At 43.4% G+C, this 21,201-nt stretch overlaps 1 protein-coding gene across 1 annotated transcript in view; it reads right to left on the bottom strand.

Moving 5' to 3' along the window:
• Positions 1-1,450: 1,450 nt before the first annotated feature.
• The window catches only part of SLC9A9 (solute carrier family 9 member A9), a 2,762,771-nt gene continuing 2,743,020 nt past the window's right edge, over positions 1,451-21,201 (bottom strand). Inside the window, exons 15-16 of the mRNA XM_078666429.1 lie at positions 6,352-6,457; positions 1,451-4,022 (exon numbers count right to left, since the gene is read on the bottom strand). Coding sequence (XP_078522555.1) covers positions 3,783-4,022; positions 6,352-6,457 — 346 coding nt within the window. The 3' untranslated portion in view covers positions 1,451-3,782. The remainder of the gene's footprint in view (positions 4,023-6,351; positions 6,458-21,201) is intronic.

Below are 21,201 nucleotides of genomic sequence, written 5' to 3' on the forward strand. Positions count from 1 at the left end.
GTGGATGGGACATTTCCTGTACATTGAGATACCTCACTAAACCTTCTGTTCTACGCTACGCCTGGGTGTCCTACTTCTTCACAGCCACAGTATTGTTGGTGTCGATATTCAGTATTAACATCATGGCTATCTAGAAGCCACTTTGCAGATAAGGTAATGACCTTTATAGGAGGCCAGTTGCACTTTTATACTGTATATCAGTATGAGACAAGTTTGTAGATCAGCCTGATTCAAATATAGAGGTTTCTGCACAGGAATGAACATGTGCATTAATGTGCTGGGCAGGCTCTTAATCAACATTTAATTAGACAAAGGAAATAATTTGCAGAAGTGTTTTGTAAACATCAGAGAAATATAAATAATTCCACACAAATCAACGTGGAGAGCTGCCCCGTCCATGTGAAAGTAGAAGGCAGACATATTAGTGCAGCAATTTAGATTTAGGAAGATGTGCGCTTTTTGTAGAAGATAGTGAGCTGCTAGCTCATTTGTTCTGCTTTGGGAGCCCTTCCTAGAGGCACATAAGAACACTATGTTTAACTGAGAGATGCTGAGGTAGCTAAAAGGGAGATATTCAGGACGCAATTTGTCAAGTTCAGTTTGAGGGCCATAAATTCAGAATCCAGCCTTTTACCAGCTGTAAAGAAGATCCAATAAAATGTCCAAGTGTTGATCTAGATCCAAGTTAGAGAACGTTTGGAACGGTACCTGAAGTTCTGTGAATCTTAAAGTATCTCTATTTCTTTCTCATTACATGGGATCCAAGTGGAATTGAGTTATCTACTGTCTTCAAGCTACTTTCTCAGCAAAGCTGTTCATGTGTTAGTAGTGGTGATCCTTTTAAAATGTTGTCAACTTCAGGCATAACTAGAAAGGTCCTACACTGAAGGCAGAGTCAGGTCAGGCAATGAGCTAGGCATATTTCTATCTTAGAGGCATGAAGGTATTACACGTTGGGCAGCAGTGAAAACAGTTGATCATCTAGACATAAGGAGTCCAAGAAGTGGAAATGAAAAAGCACTGTGAAAGTTCCATGTCTTCAGTATTCACACAGATAATCAGAGATAGCACCCTACCAGCCTGGTCCATCATAATAATACCTTTATAGGGGTCTTGAAACTTGCTGGTAGTGGCAACAAGGCCACACATGACAAGTTATGTCTGTGCCTTGGGTACACAGCCACGGACCCGCTTTTAAATTTGAAACCCCAAATAGCAATTGGGTACAATTCAGTGGCCTGGAGAAGTGATCTGCTTTTATCTTGACTTTATGATGCCATGTCTTCAGGGTTTAACCCAAAGAAAATAAACTCCTAATGTACATGAAAAGTGTGCCAGCCTGCTTTACAGAAGGCTGCTGCATCACGCCCAACACAAGACTCCCCCAACCACCAGTTCAAACTGTTTCTGTTATACTACATTTTAGAGTATAGTTTTCAAAAATGTTGTATTTAGATTTTATTTTATGGGATTCACCAGTCACATTGGGATTGCAAGATTCCCTGGAATACACTTCTTGCGAGTTTTCATTCCAATGACTAAATAACAAGTAAAACAAAACAAGAATAATGTTTTCAACGTCAGTCATGACTGTGTAAACTCGTAGAAAACTTAGGCTCCCCCTCTCTTACCCTGTTCCTTTGGGCTTCCCAGGCACCCAATTACTAATGCCCTATGCAACATGTCAGGTGTAAGAGTGGGATTACCACTACATCAGGACGGTGAAATCATTATCAGCACCCTTACAAGTAAATGAGAGTCTCTATTCTGCAATGTCTAATGATCATTGGGATAGAGTGCATGGAAGGCCAGCCACTCCTCCATTAAGGCGATACTAAGAAGCTCCACAGGACGTCATCAGAACAAAGGCACCATGTTATCCGTATAAGCATGAGGTGTGGTCCCATGATCTACCGAGGAGGCCAAACATTGCAACTTCACCTAGGGTGCCAAACTTCACCTGGGCTGTCAAACATCCCTCCTGAGAAAGGAGGAAGGTACAGATTTACCACTCACTCACACAGCTCAGTGCACCTGCCGCAAATGGTGCGCTGCATGAAAAGAAAAGAGGAGGAGAGCGCCAAATGTACTGAAATATGCCTCTCTCCTCCCCTTTCCCTAGCTGGCCCTGAAATCAGCTGCTATGCACCACAGAGTCACCTTTGCGCCATAGTGCAAGGGTGTCTCCGTGAGTCTAGCATAGGTTTACCCTTCCAGTACAAAATACTATGCATAGACTGACTTTAACCCTTTTTCCTCTATGTATGTGTGCTGTAATGTGCAGCACACGTATAAAGTCGGAAAAGGAAGGAGGGAATTAAAGCATTTTTCCTTTGTTGCGCCTACTTCAAAAGGGCGCAGTTTTCTGACGCTACACCGTGTCTACTTAATTTAGTGAATAGGGTTAAGCATAAGAAACCTTGGGTGGTTGCATGGGAACGCCCATGCTCCATCCATGGTACTCTCACTTGGCGCAAAGTAACACAAAGCAGCGCTTTGCCTTGCTTTGCGTTACTTTCACGTAATTTCCAGTGCTAAAGTAAATTGGGAAAAAAAGATTTTGCACTGTGACACAAACACAGCATAAAATCTTAGTAAAACTCCCCAGGAGTATCTTAAAAATCCAGTGAGAAAGGCACTTATGTCATTTTTACATGTGCTCATTTTACAGAAGAGTAACTGAGGTCCACAGAGAATGATGGTCAGGCTGTATCAAGTCATTCTTGTGATTGCAGTTTGCGGTTTCTTATTCCTCGAGTTATTGGGGTGTTTGTTAACTATATGACTTGCAATACACCACATGGAAATAATATAGAATTCCGGACATCGACCTGCAAGTACATTGTAAGGTAAGTATATATATTTACAGATTGTAATGTCATTTATACTTTTTCCTAGAAAAGCCTGGGAGGAGTTAAGAATATTAAATATGCACCTATTTAAAATAGTGGAAGGTCGAAGGATTGGATGTGATATTGTTGCCAGTGGATATTAATAACCACATACAATCCCACTCCGGCCCTACCTGATTGGCTAAGACATGAATGCTCCAGCATTTGAATTGATGAGGCTAATATGCCCAGTGAATAGGACACAGGCACTTTGTTCTTCTTGCATATGTTAAAGCGCATCTCCATATCTGAAGCCGAGCACCTCGTACTGAAGTGCACAAAGCACAAGAGCTGAGTAAAAATGGGCTAGTGCAAGTTGGTGCTCGTGATGAAGATAAAAGCTTTTTTTAAGGCTAAGTGGACTTTAGATTCAGAACAGGCTGCCAGCCATTTTGTGCTACTTAGCCTAGGCTTATTGAGGACTGAGAAGCTGTGCTATTCTCTAAATCATCTCCCCACAATCAGTTTTTTAAATCAATAATACATAACTTGCTAACCTTGCATAGAAAATGGAGACAATATTCATTAAAAAAAAGTGCAGCGCATTGAAAGAAGATAGAGCTCTATAGAGATGCGAGTTGAAAAGCCAACATTAAACGGCTGAAGAAAAAGCAAATGTGCAGCAATATATTTTCCTTCCAGGAAACAACAATTCATACAATGAACAAAAAAAATTATAATTGTTTAGAAAATTTCTTTCCAGGTGGACATCATATGGCTTATATTGGTCTCGCTTTTTTCGATCTACGCCTGAAGAGATAGGTAGGGAGTTGACTTCATCCCTCCAAACATTGATCTAATACAGTTTAAAGTCAATCTCCTGCCTTGCATAACAATCAGTGCTTGCATCCCTTTGTGATCCTTTTACAGAGTGCTGAACCCTTAGCCTGATCAAGCCAGAGTACTACGGGTAGGAGAACCCGCTGCGGAATCCAGCTTCGGGTTGTATCCCCCTAAACCAAGATCTCCTTCATGGACGTTCTCCTTGCCGGCAGCTTGGACTGGATCCGATGGGTCTGACCTCAGTGGTGTCCCCGGAGAAGGACGAGAGCTCAACCCCCCTTCTTCATAGGCAATGGTCAGTTCATCGTTGTTTACGATGCAGTCCATGTCATCATCTTTCAGCTGCTCCTAATGGTGTGTTGAAAAGAAAAGATTTAGAGTCAGTGTCACTGAAATAGCAGCAGATGGCTCTGGAGTGCGATAATACATTAAAGGCGAAGTGATAATACATTAAAGGCGAAGCGTCAATTCCCCGAACGAGCAAGGGCTTTCAAGGCAGGTAAAAAATGGATACTGATCAATTTTACTCCAGCAAGCTTCAGAAGGGACGAGATAAACGCCGGGGACCATGCGCCTTTTTGAAACAGAAATCCATTACCCACATAGACAAGAAACCTTGGTGGTAGCAGATGGCAGTCCAAATTTATACAATGTGAAGGCATCAATCAGTGTTTCCATTAATGTATAAAATAATTGTTTATTTTAATGTATTACATTAGAGCCTGGCTCACGCTGATGTAATGCCTTGACCTCAGGTAATAGGAGTGCACCAAAGTTGGGTGCTGGTCCCATATTTGTACTTATGTGATAATGTTGGTACATAAGAGCCGGAGCTGTGCTAGATATGTGGGTTATGCACATGGGATGAGTTACAATCCATGAATCTAAATGGAGTCATTTGTGTGGGTTGTAGCTATCCTGAAAATTCAACATGGTTCTATCTCTTGTAGACTCACAATGGACACGCCTAGAGGACAGTGGACCACGTTTTTAAAGATTTTGTGTCAGGTTTGCTGTACTTTTTTGACATAGACAAAATCCTTTATGGTATTTTCAAAGCAATGCAATGGTTATTAATGTTGCTTTGAAAAAGAAAGAAACATAACACAGCGCGTTCCACTGCTTTGCATTACTTTGCGTCAGGCGGGCATTCCGCGGGTGGAGCATGGGAGTTCCTGTGCATCCACCCATGGATTTTGACAAAAACTCATATTTACAAAAGACTTGAACCCATGGGTTTGTGTCAAAATGGTGCACCTTCCTGAGGGTGGCGTGATGAGGAATAATATCTGTATTTCTCCTTGTCATTTCCATTTAGCATTTGTGCTGCATTCTGCAGCATGCATACACAGAGGAAGTAGCCTCAAAGGATAGTTTTTGTGCAGAAAGGTTTCCATTATTGTGCAAAAACGATCCTGACCTTAACGCTAACACACTTGCACTAAGCAAGAGTGCCTACCTTGAGATGAAGAGCCACTTGAGAGAAAAAAAATTGGTTATGTGCCCGGGACTTTCCATGGGCAGGTGCACTTGTGGCTGCCTAGCACAGGCAGCCACAAGTGCGCCTGCCCATGGACACAGCAGTCCCGGGGGACAAAATCAAATTTGTCTTTTTTTTGGGCTCAAGTGGCTCTTCATTTGCTGAGACGGTCTAACGCTGAATGACTGCCAATCAGGTCTCACCAGCCTCAATCCATAATATCAGATGGCGACCAAGCAATGTAAGCGTAATTTAAATTAGAATATTGAGCAAATGTTAGTGTTACCAAATGACTGCATGCTACCATAACACACCGTTACCAGTCGAGGGCCGGACTGGCTACCGGGCGTTTTGGCATGCTGCTGAGCTGGGGGCTGATGTCACTGCGGTGGGGGCTAATTTCGTTGATGGAGACCTGCATGTGCTTCGAAATACACAAAGCAAAACGAATTTCTTTCAGCACACGCAGGTCCCCATCAACGAAATCAGCCCCCAGCTCGGCAGCATGCCAAAGCGCCCGGTAGCCAGCCAGGCCCTGTACCCATCCTTTTTTACAAATCATTGTTTTCACATGCACTGGTCCTGTTGATTTCAAACAAGACTGCAACTCCCTGAATGCACTGATTTGTAAAATAAAAGAGACAGGCATTCCTCTCATAAACCTAGCAAATGTAGAATCAGAAATTCGATACACTTGACTGAGTTTGTGAAATAAATTCTATTAAAATACTTGTCAGAACACATCAAATCTCTGGCAACAAAATATTCCCATGTCATAGATCAGAAATTCTATACTAAACAATTCCTTTTCAATTCACGCAAGGAATAATTGGGGAAACTCAGCTTGCAAGGCACTTTTATTATTTGATTGCATTCCTAGGTAAACCACACACAGAAGCTGTATCAGGCATGGCAGACTTCCTCTACACACAGTCAGCACAGTTGCACCATGCCCGGTCCCATTCACGACAGCTAATGCGCAGTGGTGTAACAAAAGCCCCTGCGGCCCCTGTGGTGGGAAGGGGACCCGATCTTGAGGGCCCCCCCCGCCAGCACTGTGTACGGGGGGCTGGCCCTTGGCCTGAGAGCTCCCGAATGGGTCCGGAGCGTGGGAGGCCATCTCCATGTACTTTGCATGGGGGCCCCCTCAGGTTTCATTACGCCACTGCTGATGCAGGGGAGAGGGGGTTAACTTACCCCGTATGCTTGTGGACTGGTCAGGAGTCGGGCGAGGGGGCTGCACCAGTTCGGCAGCGTTGTTGTTAGAGGCGGTCCTGCATGCGTCAAAATGGGCTTCAGATATCTATTGAGATGGTTAAGGAATGTCTGACATTGTCTCAAAGAGCACAAAACAACTTTTATTAGAACAGCCTTTAACACTGAAACATCTTGACCAGACTTTGAAATGCACATTAATCATGGCACCTTTTTGTCAATAGGGCACACATTCCAATATCACAGTAAAAGCTCCTGGCATGACTTGAGTAAAATGAATCAGGTACCCAGGAGACGAAAATCTATCAAGAAGTATGAGCACTACATTACATGCAGGTCACAACTTGGCACTTCCCCCCACGCCTCCCCCGAACACCGGCACCCCTTGCCCTTCCTCAATCACACCATCTCTTTCCTTATAAACCTTACAGGCGTACAGGGCAAGTGGGCAGATCCAGAAGGGCTAATTTGCCAGATCAGTTTGGGGCACTTTTTTTGCCTGTTTGTGGGCCCTTTTTTACATTGTGGTAGGCCATCTTCTTACTGATGATTTACTGGATATTAACGCATCTCTTAACAAGTTCAAAACTGCCCCGATTTGTAAAATGTGGCCCTCTTTTATTTGCTAAATGTGGTCTGCTTTTATTTGCTAAATGCGGTCCCCTTTAATTTGCAAAAAGTGGTCCCCTTTTATTTGCAAAAAGTGGTCCCCTTTTTTTAGCTGTTTGATTAGCTAATTGTGGCCACTTTCATTTTGGTGCCCAAGCCTATTTTCTGTCCCAGTACCACCCATAGCCCTCGTATTCATGTCACCCCCAGTGCTTAATTTAAGTTGGTGGTTGCAGGTGGGGCCACTAGCATACATTTTAGGTGACCGCTCCTTATTTTTGCTTAACCCCTTGGCCGCGGCGGTAATTCTGCCGCGGCGCTGGGGAGGAGGGGTGCCCCACGGCGCCGCCATGCTGGTGACGGAACCACTCCGTCACCAGCCACGGGTGGGCTGTGCTAATGACGGAGTGGTTCCGTCACGGTACCACCCGCTCAATAGAACGCGTCGCGCAGGCGCAAAAATAAGTGCCGAGCAGGCGCGGCGGCCGAGACGTGACGGAACCACTCCGTCATTAGCACAGCCCACCTGTGGCTGGTGACGGAGTGGTTCCGTCACCAGCATGGAAGGTGTTAACAGACTTTGAACCAGAGGAAGAGAAAGAAAGCAAGATAGGGGGAAAGTAGGAGAGAAAGATGGAGAAACTGTGACAAAGAAAGAAGCCAGGGATGAAAAAGATTCTGAAAAGTGAGATAAAGAGGCATTGAGTGTCTGATGGTGGACTGAAGTGGCATGAGCTGGAATCAAGAATCAAAACTACGCAGCCTCGTTATTCGGCACCCAGACATTTGATAGGACCAGCAGCCGGCTTCTGAGCAAAGCTTCGGGCCTGGCATTTATTCTCTTACAAATCAAGCACTGGTACCCCTGAAAAATGGAAAAAACTTTGTCCCACTCTGTACGTATATACAGTACACTGATGTTGCCCATATAATGTTTCTTGGTCGTTCTATTTTATTTGTTGCATTCTAAACACAGTATTGCTTTGCTGTCACTGTTCACCTTTGTTATCTGCTTAACGTGCTCTGAGATCCATGACACATTCCGTCTTCACTACATAAAAATGCAAACATTAATACATATATATCAGCGCCAGGTAAGTGCTACATAGGTGTCTCAATAATTTTTTTTTAAATAATGCATATTTGTGCATGTCATCATTTCACAAAGTGTTTAGTTAATGCCAAAACTGTAACATTAATTAGAAATGGTCAATACACAACAGATTCTGATATTCGTAAAGTATGGAAGAAAGATTACTACAACCAAACATGTAGCATTCGCTCTCTAGATCTCCTCACCCTAGAACTAAGGCATAGACATAAGCTGCAGGCAATGCACCTTTAGATGACACGCTATTTTGGTTGGGTGTTTTAGAGCAAAGTGTCATTTTAATATGACTTTGACAGACAAACAGAAAACTCTCAGAAAGGTTCAAGAATCTCAGACATGTTTTGCTCCATTTTGTCTCGATGTGTTATAATATTCATGATTGTTTTATTCACGGTGGATAATATAAAACATATCAACGAAATAGAAAAACAAATTGGATGAAATGTGCATTGTAAATAAAATATTCCCCACAGCCATCAACATACCACAAAGCCCTTTTAAAAGACAAGCGGAGCTTGGAGTGGGTTGCTTATGAACACATTTCTGATCTATAAACCTCCAGGAGAAGATTAGTATTAATTTGCAGCCTTGTTAGCCTGGGAAGGCATAATGCAAATGTGATGCAGTTTAACAAGCAAACTGTGATATTGAATGCACGTTTGCAAATCAATGAGAACGCTCATCACGATAGTAAAATCTATTGATGGAAAAAGCACGAGTGACTTCATTGTCCCCAAACACCCAAAACACCAACTGCGGGTGAATGACACAACCACGCTTTCCTTTCCCACGCGTTCCTTAAGGGAAACATCACTTACAACGCAACTTTTACCACGCAATGCTTTTACATCGCAACTTTTACAACGCAAACCATTACAACGCATTGCGCTGAGGGGCGCTCTAGGATAGGGAATAGATTTAATTTACTATCAACACCTTCCCTACTATCCATGGGGACTGGAGTTGGAATAGTAAATTAAATAATTCACTATCCAGCGCCCGAAAGCACTATGCGTTGTAAAGGCATGCGTTGTAAAACTTGCGATGTAAAAGCATGCGTGGTAAAAGCATGCGTTGCAATGTCATACATCCGTTCCTTAACAACATGGGCGGAACTACGAATGCGTCTGGACCACGCATACCATTTGCAATGCAAGTTGATACAATAACTTGCCTTAAGGGGTGCTGGCCTTTGGAATAGTATACTTTACTATTCCAATTCCCTTCCTCGCGCCAGTAGAAAAAGCAAATTGCCATGATTTGTGAATGTACAGGAAGGTGTCCCTTCCTGTACATAAACAAACCTTTTTTTTAAAAAGGCCATTTTGTCACTTCCATGTGCGCTGCATAAATCATAATGCATGAAAGTGCAAGAATTGCATTTAGGATAGTTTATGTGCAGGAAAGGACACCTTCCTACACATAAACAATCCTCCCCTGCACACAGACACCCTTCCACTCTGGTACAAGGGTGCCTGCGCTGGCGCTAAGTTGTTAAACTTAGCGCCATCGCAAGGGAAACGCAAGGCTGCAGCATATCCTTGTGAATATGGTGCAGCCTTGCATTTCCAAAGTGGCGGAAAGAGGCGTTAAGCCAATAAGGCTAATGCCTGTCTCCGCCACTTCCTAGTGAATATCCCCCAGTGTGATTAAGCCATTTCTAGAACATTATGGACATTTATGGTGCGACCTGAAATGTTTTTGCACATCTACGAAGCATTGGCAAAAAAATGATATTCCATGAAATGCGTTTTGAAATTCTTTTCCTGTTTCTCATAACGCAGAAGAAATAAACTGCCAGTTCTAGTCACAGGGAACAATCTAGGAATTAGGCAGACCTCTGAGTAGGGGGAAATCTGCAATGATAGACAGGATCAACTCCTTTCACAAACATTGGGTCTGATTCGCAAAGGTAAACTGAGATTGAAGTCTAACTTTACGACTTTCAGTATTCACAAAGAGCCTTAACGAGTAGTAAAGTTAGACTATTGTCCCAGTTTAACTTAAGCTTTGGTCTTAGCTAAACTTAAGAACAAAACTTAAGTTAAACAGAAACAAAAATCTAACTTTACTACTCGTAAATGCCCTATGTGAATACCAAAAGTCGTAAAGTCATACTTTCGTCTCAGTTTACCTTTGTGAATCGGGCCCATCGTGTGCAGATCAGAGTGAACACACCAGCACTTTGAGAGGAATTTAGGTAGGTAGAAAATAACAGAGTATCATACTAAGAAGTGGCCACTAGCACATTAGTTTAGTAAACAACTATTGGAAAGTTATGGGTCATTTATTAGAATGCCCACTCAGTGTGCATTTTGTGTATGGTCACAAAATCTACTTGACAACATACTAAATGTGCTTCCCTGATTTGTGGCACAGCTGCAGGCACTGAGGTAAAGTGATCTGCAAACATAGTGGAGAAAAAGATGTCTAGGTCCTCTTCCTAGATAATGTGTGAAAGTAGTCTTAGAGCACACATATGCAGTAATGTTCACCACATTTGCGTAATGTAGTGCAAGTACAATGTCACATAATCTTTATGATATGGTTAAACCATGAAGAGGGGTATTTGTTGAAAGTACAACTTATGCAGTACAAGGCAAACCCCAGAAAAAACACAATGGAACACATGAAATAGACACAAACATGACTTTGCTTATAGGGAACCCGCAACAAGCCATATATTTCAGGCAAGTGGATAGATGCCATACAGGAAACCTGCGATACCAATGAGGATATCAAAGGGGATGATGGAGTGAGGGTTGGAGCAAATCAAACACTCACCCCCAGTCAACTGATCTGGGTTTAATCCATCATCATTCTTTAGCTCACTCCACCACCCCAGTTCAGACATGGCCATATGCATATCAGTCTGACCCTTTGCCTCATGGGAACAGCCCAGCCCGAACTGCCAAGCCATGTCTTCCCTGGACCGGAAACAAGCATCCTGGGACCGGTTTCTGGCTAATCAGCCGTCATCAGCCAGGCTAGCTTGAACCTAGTGGCAAAGTGAGCAAGGGACCCCCGTCTGGCCATACCCTGCCAACTTAGGGTGAACAAAGCGATACCAAAGTGGTAACCTGAAGAGAGGCACAAAGTGCGGTGTAATATTGCTATTATGAAGGTATATGGCGGAGACACGTTGATGACCTTAGAGTCAAACCATCCTCCGCACTCTTTCTTCCAACTCATGTATTTATTATATAATCATAACTGTTAGACCTGGTCTTTTTGGTGGGTTTACTCCTTTTGTTTTTTTACCTCGTTTTTGTTGGCTTTAGGGCTCTGGGCCCTTTACCACTGCTATTCAGTGTTAAAGTGCATACACTCTCCATGTAAATTGTGCTACTGATGGGTATATCCATGAATGCTATATTTGATTTACTAATAAGGCCTTAGTAATGAGCACAGGTGTGCCTAGGGCCTGTAAATCAAATGCTACTAGTAGGTATACAGCACTGGTTGTGCCACCCACACAAGTAGCTCTTCCAATGTGTCTCACACCTGCCATTGCAGTGTCTGTGAGCAGGTTTAAACTGCAATGTCGACCTGGCACGTGCACCCACTTGCCAGGCCCTAACCTTCTCTTTTTCTTACATGCAAGTCACCTTTAAGGTCGGCCTAAGGTACCCCCATCGGCAGGGTGCAGTGTATGGGAAAGGACAGGTAGTGGTGTGTTTTACACGTCCTGATATACTATGCAATTCGATTTTTACTATTGAAAGGCTATCTATTTCATAGCCTATTATTGGAGCTGCCTTGTAACATCTTGCAAGGAGAACTCTCAATAGGTAACAGCTAGAGATTTGGAGTTTAGGCTCTCTGAACTCAAAATTTAATAGCACGCCTTTTAGTAAATGTGGTTTTTAAATTGTGTATTGGAAAATCCCACTTTTAGAAAGTGGGCATTTTCTTGTTTAACCATCCTGTGTGCCCCTGCCTGCCTGTCGATTCACCACGTGTTTTTTGGACTAACAGGGGCTGTTTGTGCATTCACTCCAGACACAGCCCTGCCAAGTATCACCCATCAGGCGTTAGACTAACGCATTTCAGTGTGGTGGTCCGCATCCCGCACTGAAATGCATTGTCACATATATATAGCGCCTCAACTCAACTGTCAAGTGGTCAGGAACGCTGGCTGATTAGTGGTAAAATACGATTTGGTAAAAGTGTAGAGTGGCAGGAAACGCGTGGAGCGCGCTGAGCGGGCAGGCTTGGGGGAGTGGGCTGGATGAGCTTAAAGAGCAACAATGTAACACTTGGATTCAACCATGCACGGCATACTGGTCAGGGGTGAGTCTGAAACTAAGTTATAGGCGGGTGGCACGGTATTTGAAATCAGTTTCGATTTGCTCATAATGCAGTGCTTCCTGCTCAGCTCTCCTAATGCCTACACAGCCGAGCCCAGTCAGGGTGGCGGGCCACCGCTGAAACACACACGGATCACTGTGGCACCCGGCAGAGTGGTAGTTCATCCTTCGGAGCTCCACAACAGTGCCCAGAGGGCTGCAGCTAGTAGCTTTGGGAGCCTCACGAGCACATAGGCAACCCAGACCACCTGTCAGCCCATGTACGCAGCTGCTCTTACCGGCCACCCTCCACCACTGCAAAATTAAGTAAGTCTCAGTCTGCCAGCCTAAGTGCTTACTGTCCGTGCGCTGCAGTTAACGGGTGAAAGCTTACACAGTATTGGGATGGGTATACAACCTTTACCACGCATTTTTTACCACGCACTACCATTACAACGCGGTTTTTACCACGCATACCATTACAACGCATTGCGCTGGGGGGCGCTCTAGGATAGGGAATAGGTTAATTTACTATCCAATAACCTTCCCTAGTGTCCACGGGGACTGGAGTTGGAATAGTAAATTAAACTATTCACTATCCAGCACCCCAAAGCGCTATGCGTTGTAATGGTATGCGTGGTAAAAAACGCGTTGTAATGGTATGCGTGGTAAAAGTATGCGTTGTAACGTCATACATCCATTGGGATGTTACCACTTGTTTGCGGTTTACACATGGGCACCCTCTGCAGGCAGTCCTGCGCCCTCACTGAGGGCCAGATGTATCAAAGGGTTTTGCCCATTCTGTGTCTATGGGGAAATGTGTTGATACATATGGCCCTAAGCTACTTAGACACACAGCAGAGGTGCGTCCGACTCGTCAATGACAATCGCATAAACTAACTTTGTATAGACCGCATATCTGCAAAAGTAATTCAGACTAACGGGGCCGTCTTTTCGGTGCACGGAACTAAGTCTACATTCAGTGCACTGAGTCACATGCGCCCACGAGGCCACACATGATTAAAAGAGTTGAGGAGAGATTTTCTTGCGATGGAAGATTTTATACTGCAGGTCTTTGACGTCACTCTTTTTTGTTGTTGCTGTGCCTGTTGCAAGTGCAGTGCTTTCCCAAAGTATGCATGTCACAGGTCCTTGTGTGCGCTGACTTTCTTTGGCTGTTTCAGGGCCTGTTAGTTCTGGTGCGCAGCGCAAGGTTTTACTGTTTATTTCCCTCATATAATTACTAGAGCTTGCCCAAGACTCCATCTGCCAGGCCCCGAAGGATAGATCATATGAATAGTCAGTGTGTTGGTTGATTACTTTTGGCTATTTTTGGGCTAGTGCCCCAGGTTTTATAGTTGATTTCTCTGATAATATAACAACGATTAACTGCAGTGAGCCTAGATGCATGCAGTCTTTGGCAAAACACTGTAGAGTGTGTCTTGACAAGTTCAAAACTGCTCATTTGAAATGTGGGCCAATTTTAATTGTATGATTTGCTAAATGGGGGCACTTTTAGTCTGCTGCCAGGGTTCATTTTCTGTCCCAGTCCTGCCCTGGAGTGGGGGTGTTTCTTTTTCAGTCTGGCTGGCAGACACAACAGAGCTCTGACAGCTCAGGACTGGACCGTCTGCAGCTTACTATGTGCCTGCTGCACAGTGTTGATCCATGATTGATGTCTTGTCAGGCTAAGCAAGTGTCTCACAGTCCCCTGCAAGCTTCCTTCTAGTGTGTCTTCATTGCCATGAAAGGCTTTGCTCCAATTGTTTTACAATATGTTCATCTTAGAATGTAGGTTAGTGAGCTTTTATTTCAGGAGTATTCTATTTTTTTTAAGATATGTTTAGAGCTTCTCATTGTTCAAAATATTGTAATTTCTGATATTTATCTCTTCCAATGTACATGGTTTCAATTGCAGAAAGAGACACTCTAAGGGCTAGATGTAGGTAATCCATATTTACCGATTCTAAAATACCGAATTTTACCGATTTGGTATTTTAGAATTGGTAGATGCTATGTAGATAAAAATTCGGTAAGTATTACCTCGGTATTTACCAAATCGGTATTTACCGATTCGGTAATTCCCATTCAGTCCTATGGGCCTGGAGGCCCATACAAATGAATGTGAATTACCTAATCGGTAAATACCGATTCAGTAAAATAGGGAAACATTCAAGGGTGGCAGGGTGTCACATTGACACCCTGTTGCACCCCTGAATAGTGCTTGTGTGCACATGTGGCAAACATACATGCCAAAAGGGCATGTATGTCTGCCACATGGCACTGTTGAAAATGCACAGATTTGCATTTTCAAAGGTATTCGGCATTTACCACCAACTAATAGTTGGTGGTAAATAACAAATCCTTACAGCACATAAGCACTTTTAAAAGTGCTTCCTACATGCCATTTACCCATTCGGTAAATAATGATTCGGTAAATACCGAATCGGTAAATAGCGATTCGGTATTTACAGAATCATCCCCTACGTCAGAAATGGATCAATACCGGTCGGTAAGCCTGAAATTTACTGAATTTTGGGTTTACCGACCGGTAATGGGCCACCTACATCGGGCCCTAAGTGTCATACATTTGTCAGCTGAATGTTACTCATACATTCATCGAAACCATTGAAATGTTACACATAAGCAATCTCAAACCTTGGCAACTATGACAGACTGTGCGCATACGAAATTTCAGAGGCTGAACATTGTGCAGTGCCACAGAAAGGAATGTGTGCTGCTGTATAAATAAGAACCACTAACTTCAAGAAAACTGTGTTGCGCACTGGTGCTTTGCGGCAGTTTTAAGTTCTTAGATTTTCTTGTTGCTTAAATGGGTGTAATTTCTGATATTTATATTTTTCCTTCATCTTCATTGTCTGATTTTACTAGCGAGAAAGTGTCACTCATAGTCGTTGAAAGTCACTCATAATTTCACTGAAATTATGAAAATGTCACACATAAGCAATCTGAAACCTTGGCAGCTATACAGATCCTCACACAAAGGGAGCTGAGGTGTACCTTACATAAGGTGGGAGGAGTTGTCACTGAGATATGCTGGTATTGCTCTGCACAATCCTGTCTCCACCTCCTGTAGTGAAACTGGACCAGGGAGGACAGAACTTGTTTTACTGAACAAGAGAGACTTTCTCAACAAAGACTTCAAAAGGAAAATGAGTATAAGTATTAGACCTAAAACCCCAGAACTTTAGACTACTTCTAGAATCAAGAGGAACCTCTGCCAAGGATGAAGAGCTGTGAGGAGGAGTACTGTCCCTTTGCTATGTGTTGCTGGGTTGGCCTGCAGTTGCTGCTTCTGCCAATGAGAGGACAAAGACTGGACTTGGCTGTGAAATCTGCTTGAGAAGAATCTCAAAGGGCTTGTGTGCACTTGCCTCCTATTCTGAAGTCTCAGGGACACCAATACTTCCCCTGGAGCCTTCTTGAACTCCACTACTGGGAGGTCTGACCTGCCTGGGGATGCCTATTCCAGTTCTGGGCCCCTGGAGGTTGTTCCAGCTAGAGAAAGCTGTGAGGAACTGAAGAAACCAAGAAAATCAACACTTTGCTTTTCTTGCAGCTGTTTTATTCTACGCTGCACTGTCGTGTGGGAAAAAGTTCCAAAGCACGGCCCGTGTGACTGAAGAATTGATATAGCGCCTGTCAGAAGCCGGAAAAACCGCTGCACGTCGAGTCCCATGCAGCGATCTCCGAAGTCCAAGATCACTGCACCACACCGATTCAGGGCCTGCTGTGTGGCTAAAAGAATCAACGCATCGTTGGTCCATGGCTGAAGAAATAAATCCAGCGCCTGTGTGAATGCCACCGCATTGACTTCCAGCTCGTTCGGAGTCCACGGATTGCACCTGTGCGCCAAATCTACATCAGCGCTAGGACTGAAGTAAGAAACGGGCGCAGCGCCTCCTCGCACAGTAAGAAACAGACGAATCAACTCTTCTCCAGTAAGGAAACGATGCATCGCCTCCCCTGGAGAAAGGAACCGACACATCACCTTCACTGCGCCGGTTTTGCTTGTGATTTTTGACGCATCCCAGGTACTTTGCAACAAAAGTGATACATCCATAGTTTTCTATGAACAGAACTGTTTTTACCTTTTAAAAGTAATATTTTGATATCTGTATGTTGAATTTTTGCCGTTTAGGTCTTGTTTGGTTTATATAAAGAGACTTTATTTTTCGAAACTGATGTGGTGTCTATTTGTAGTATTTTCACTGTGTTACTGTGTGTTATGAGCAAATGCTTTACACATTGCCTCTGAGATAAGCCTGACTGCTCGTGCTAAGCTACCAAGGGGGTGAGTAGGGGTTATTTTGGAAGTGCAACTCCCTTATCCTGACTAGAAGGAAGGGTCCCTACTTGGCCAGGGTACCGCCTGCAAACGAAAGACCCCCATTTCTAACGATAAGTCATAGAAATCCATAACAATACACAGCATTCATATCTACTATTTGTAACAGACTTTTTTCGCACACATACATAGTCCATTAGACATTGAGTCAACTACAACCCTAATACCCCGTGCAACAAATCAATTTGTCAGCTCATGATTTTCCCTTCCTCCTGGCTCCCTCGCTCCTCTGACCTGATGGGAAATCTCAGGGTCCTATCTCAGAGCAGAAAAAGGAAAACTGATCTCATTTAAAACCCTGCTTTCTTAATTTGTGCTGGTGGCCTGTGCACCACAGAGCAACCCTACCTGAGGTACCCCCAAAGTCTGCGGGAGAGCTAGTCTGTGCAAATGAGCCATGGTTTGGCCCTCTGACGCAGACCACATCCTCCAAACACTCCAAACAGCCACAGCCCCTTAGGGCAAATACACAAGAAGGGTAAAGGCTGCATAAGCGACTGACCTAACCACCATAAATGTGCAGATTCTTTAACTATTGCTCCAAGTGGCCCCTTTGAGGTATACTTTAAACTAGTGTTCTCTGTGCCTTATTCCCTGTGTTGTCAGCGTTATCTGTCAGATAATCAACATAATAGTCAAAGTGACAATGCGGGCCGCAGATGGTGTTGTCCTCAATAGTAAATGAGGAAACGTATCCCTTAAGACAAGATTCAGAGCAACATTTCAAATAACAGTCATTAAATAAAGATTAACCCAAAAAGGGCTCAACACCAGTAAATTAGAAAAACATGCAGGATCATTAAAATAGTGAAGTGTAATACATAAGGAAAAATGTAGTTAGTCTCAATAAATCAGTCAGAAATCAATTGCCATAAAAGCTTTTAGCATTTAAAATGGCTGCAGCACTGTGAAAAGGCTGGAAAATAGACCATAGTGTGTAGAAAATCAATAGAGAAACGGGCAGCATCCGTAGGAGGGACCCAAAAATAGTCTGGCTCACCACCAAAATCTGAGATTTTTATAATAATGTTTACAATAGAAAGCAATGGAAATCAAACAGTCAGCATGGGTTGAGTAAATGTATGAAGACATTGTCAAATCACAGTTCCGCATTATTTGGCCTCATATATTGCCACCATCCTTGGTACTATCCCCTTAATAGAATAATACGTTCCTCTTTGACCTAATGTCATTGGAGGTGTTAGAAAAAAAACTGGTTAAATAAACAAGGAAAAGTCTCATGAATGAATACCCTACAGTGAGAGAGCAGGAAGAGACTTTGAAAGAAACTAAAGGCTTCCTTTGAAGCTCTTCATGAACAGTATGTCATCACAAAGCAACAGTGCACATTTTGATGCATGCGGGGTTAATGAGAAATATAAATACACTATGAATATTATGGAGCAAGCAAGATGGAGTTGAGGCCTAATTGAGAATTAGTTTATCAGGAAAACATAGTTCTGTATATCACAGAATTGTTTAAATTGCAAAAGGATTCATGTTAACAGGCAAATATCATTCAAATCAGTAAATAGCTACAACAATGTCAAGGGGATCTGAAGTGTCCCTGCAACCGTGAATTCACCATGCCCGGATATAACAAGAGGCATAGAATATGACATAGAATGTATCAACAGCAAAGGAAAAATCAAGAGAGACAACATAATATGACTACACTACACCCCATGAACTCGCTTGCACTAAGGAATCAATGGATGGAGAAAATAAAAGACCCCTTGACCGCAGCAGCTTCCGAATGGCTGCAGGTCTTCCTGGTGGTTGGAGGTAGTGGTCACGGTGAGGAGGGCAAGAACAAAGAGTCTGAGCCCAACTTCGCCGCACCTTTTAATTGTACTGCCTGGAAGTAACCTGTCTCCCCAACACCACCTCCAGCCATCGTGAGATCTCCCGCTGGCGCTAGGCACCTACTAGGAGAGGTGGTGGGCCAAGGCCAACAAAGGGTGTTGCCTGCTTTAGTGCCTTGCCTAAAGTGGGCTGTTCCTATTCTGAGGGAGAGACTTGAAACATATGGAGTGGAAACATTGATGACCTCAGATGTAGATTCTCCAACACGCTTTCTTCCAAACCCCTTCAAATGACAGCCTGAGACACAATTGTGTTGTTGTTTGGTTAGCGATTCAAATCTCAGGCTGTATTTATAATTTAAACATGTACCCACTTTTTAAAACTGTAGCACAGGTCTGATGACCCGTATTGCCAGGTCCAGTGCATTCATGATTTGTCATACACATGGCGTCAGTGCTGAATGCATCACTAGGACCTGTGCGACAACTATCCCACCAAGGCAAACACACACTAGCTAGCTTTGGGAAAGCAGAAGTCATATTTGTATTGTAAGTGCTCTGTTATGTGCTTTTGGGGAGACGGACAGTAAATGATCAACAAAAAGTGTCCTGTACCGGGCATGATGTGCCCCAATGATTGTGACAAGAATGTGAGCTATAGGAAATGAGAAAGTGGGATTTATGAGCCTGCTGGTGCCATTACACTGTTATTCTGCAACCAAATGCATGCAACAGTAAACTCACCCACACATGATGAAGGCTACTACCCTTTGGTGGCTGTGAAGATCCAGTGTGTAAAGTAAGGTTCAAGTTATAGTAGGGGGCAGTACTGTGCTTCTTTGACTAATTCACAATATATATCTTTCCTGAAATTTTAAGACTCAAGTACTTCCACAAATTTTCCATCAACATTTCAGGGAATACATGTTAACGACTCACACGTTAATGCAGCCACACTTTTAAAAATTACCCAACATGCTACTGTCTAGGTTCACTGTTGGACAGCTGCATGAACATATCTGTGATGTCTATTATGATTTGCAGTGAGGAGTTCCAGGTCCCTTGTTGCTACTCATTTGTTGCATTTGCTAATGTTTTATGTACAACGCCACCTGGTCTAGCTTAAAAACCTTCAATGAAAATGACATCTTAAAACTATTGACCTCTTGGAAATACTCCAACCACTTCAACAATTCCCTTCCTCCAAACTTCTCAACGAGTCCATTCACCTCCTACTCCCTTTATGGTTGATAATAATCAATGCTCACTCACCCAAGGCTCCATACTCGACTGCCTCTAAAGTGGCCTGGTTACTCCTATCCTAAAAAAACCAACACCGGCCAGTCCGACCCCTACAACAATCACCTTATCTCCAACATCCTAACTTTAGCAAAAGTCTTTAAATAATGTGTGCACTTACAGCTTTGCAATCACATCAAGCAATTCCAACTCCTTGACCAATGTCAATCTGGCTTCCGGCCGGGTCATAGCACTGAAAAGGGCCTGGTCCACATTGCTGTTGATGCCCTACCCTCACTCGACCAGAATTAATTTTGCCTACTTGACCTGTAAGCAGCGTTCGACACAGTCAATCATGATACCATTTTGAAAGTATTCGAATACAGGATGGGTCTCTCCTCTACCGTGCTTAAATGGTTCTCCTCTTTCCTTCACAATAGATCTCACCGCATTCTAATCAACCATGCTCTTTTCAATCAGTCGCCAGTGTCACATGCCGTACCCCAAGGTTCTCTCCCTCCAAAATTGTTTAACCTATACATGGAGCCCCTAATTGAAATTCTCAGATTCTGACACATCTCCTAGCACATGTATGCAGATGACATTCAGCTCTACATGAAAATCGCCTCTCCCGACGATGTCAATATCCTCAATAACACCTTGCCAAAAACTCAACATTCGTTGACTCGTAACTCAATACCCTCAAAACAGAATTCATAATGATCTCACCGCTCGCCATCACCCATAGTATCAAAGTCAGGTTCCCATACCTCACTGCCTTGAACTGTACCCCACACATTATTGACTCTGCAAAATCCTTAGGTATTATCTTGGACAATGCCCTCTCCATGCAAAAGCACTGCCATTAGAGAAGCTAACCTTCAACTGCACGCACTAAGGAAAATTTATTTATTTTTTATGTATTTATTTATGTATTTAAGCTTATAAAGCGCACAGCTACCCGCAGTGGGTTTCCCGGCGCTTAGGGACAGACTGAAGAGAAATTTGTATGCTGAGTATGCCAAAGGGAAGCTCCAATTTACTGTTGGAAGAGCCAGGTTTTAAGCCCTTTACGGAAGCGAAAAAGATTGGTTTCTGTCTTCAGGGTCATGGGAAGAGCATTCCAGAGTCTAGGCCCCAGATAGGCAAAAGAGCGGCCTCCCATTTTAGCTAGCCTAAATCTGGGGATGGAAAAATCACCGTTCCCTGAAGATCTGAGGACACGATTAGGTTTATAGGCCTGAATAAGGCCCTGAAGGTATTTAGGGGCAGAGCCTTGCTTAATTTTAAAAACATGGCAAAGGGCCTTGAACTTGATTCTCTCCGGGACTCTAAGCCAATGTAGGTCGAGAAGAGCTGGAGAGGTGGATATTCTCCTGGGGACGTTGCGAAGCAGCCGAGCAGCTGCGT

This window comes from Lissotriton helveticus, chromosome 11 (assembly GCF_964261635.1).
Source record: "Lissotriton helveticus chromosome 11, aLisHel1.1, whole genome shotgun sequence".
NCBI classification, from domain to species: Eukaryota; Metazoa; Chordata; class Amphibia; order Caudata; family Salamandridae; genus Lissotriton; species Lissotriton helveticus.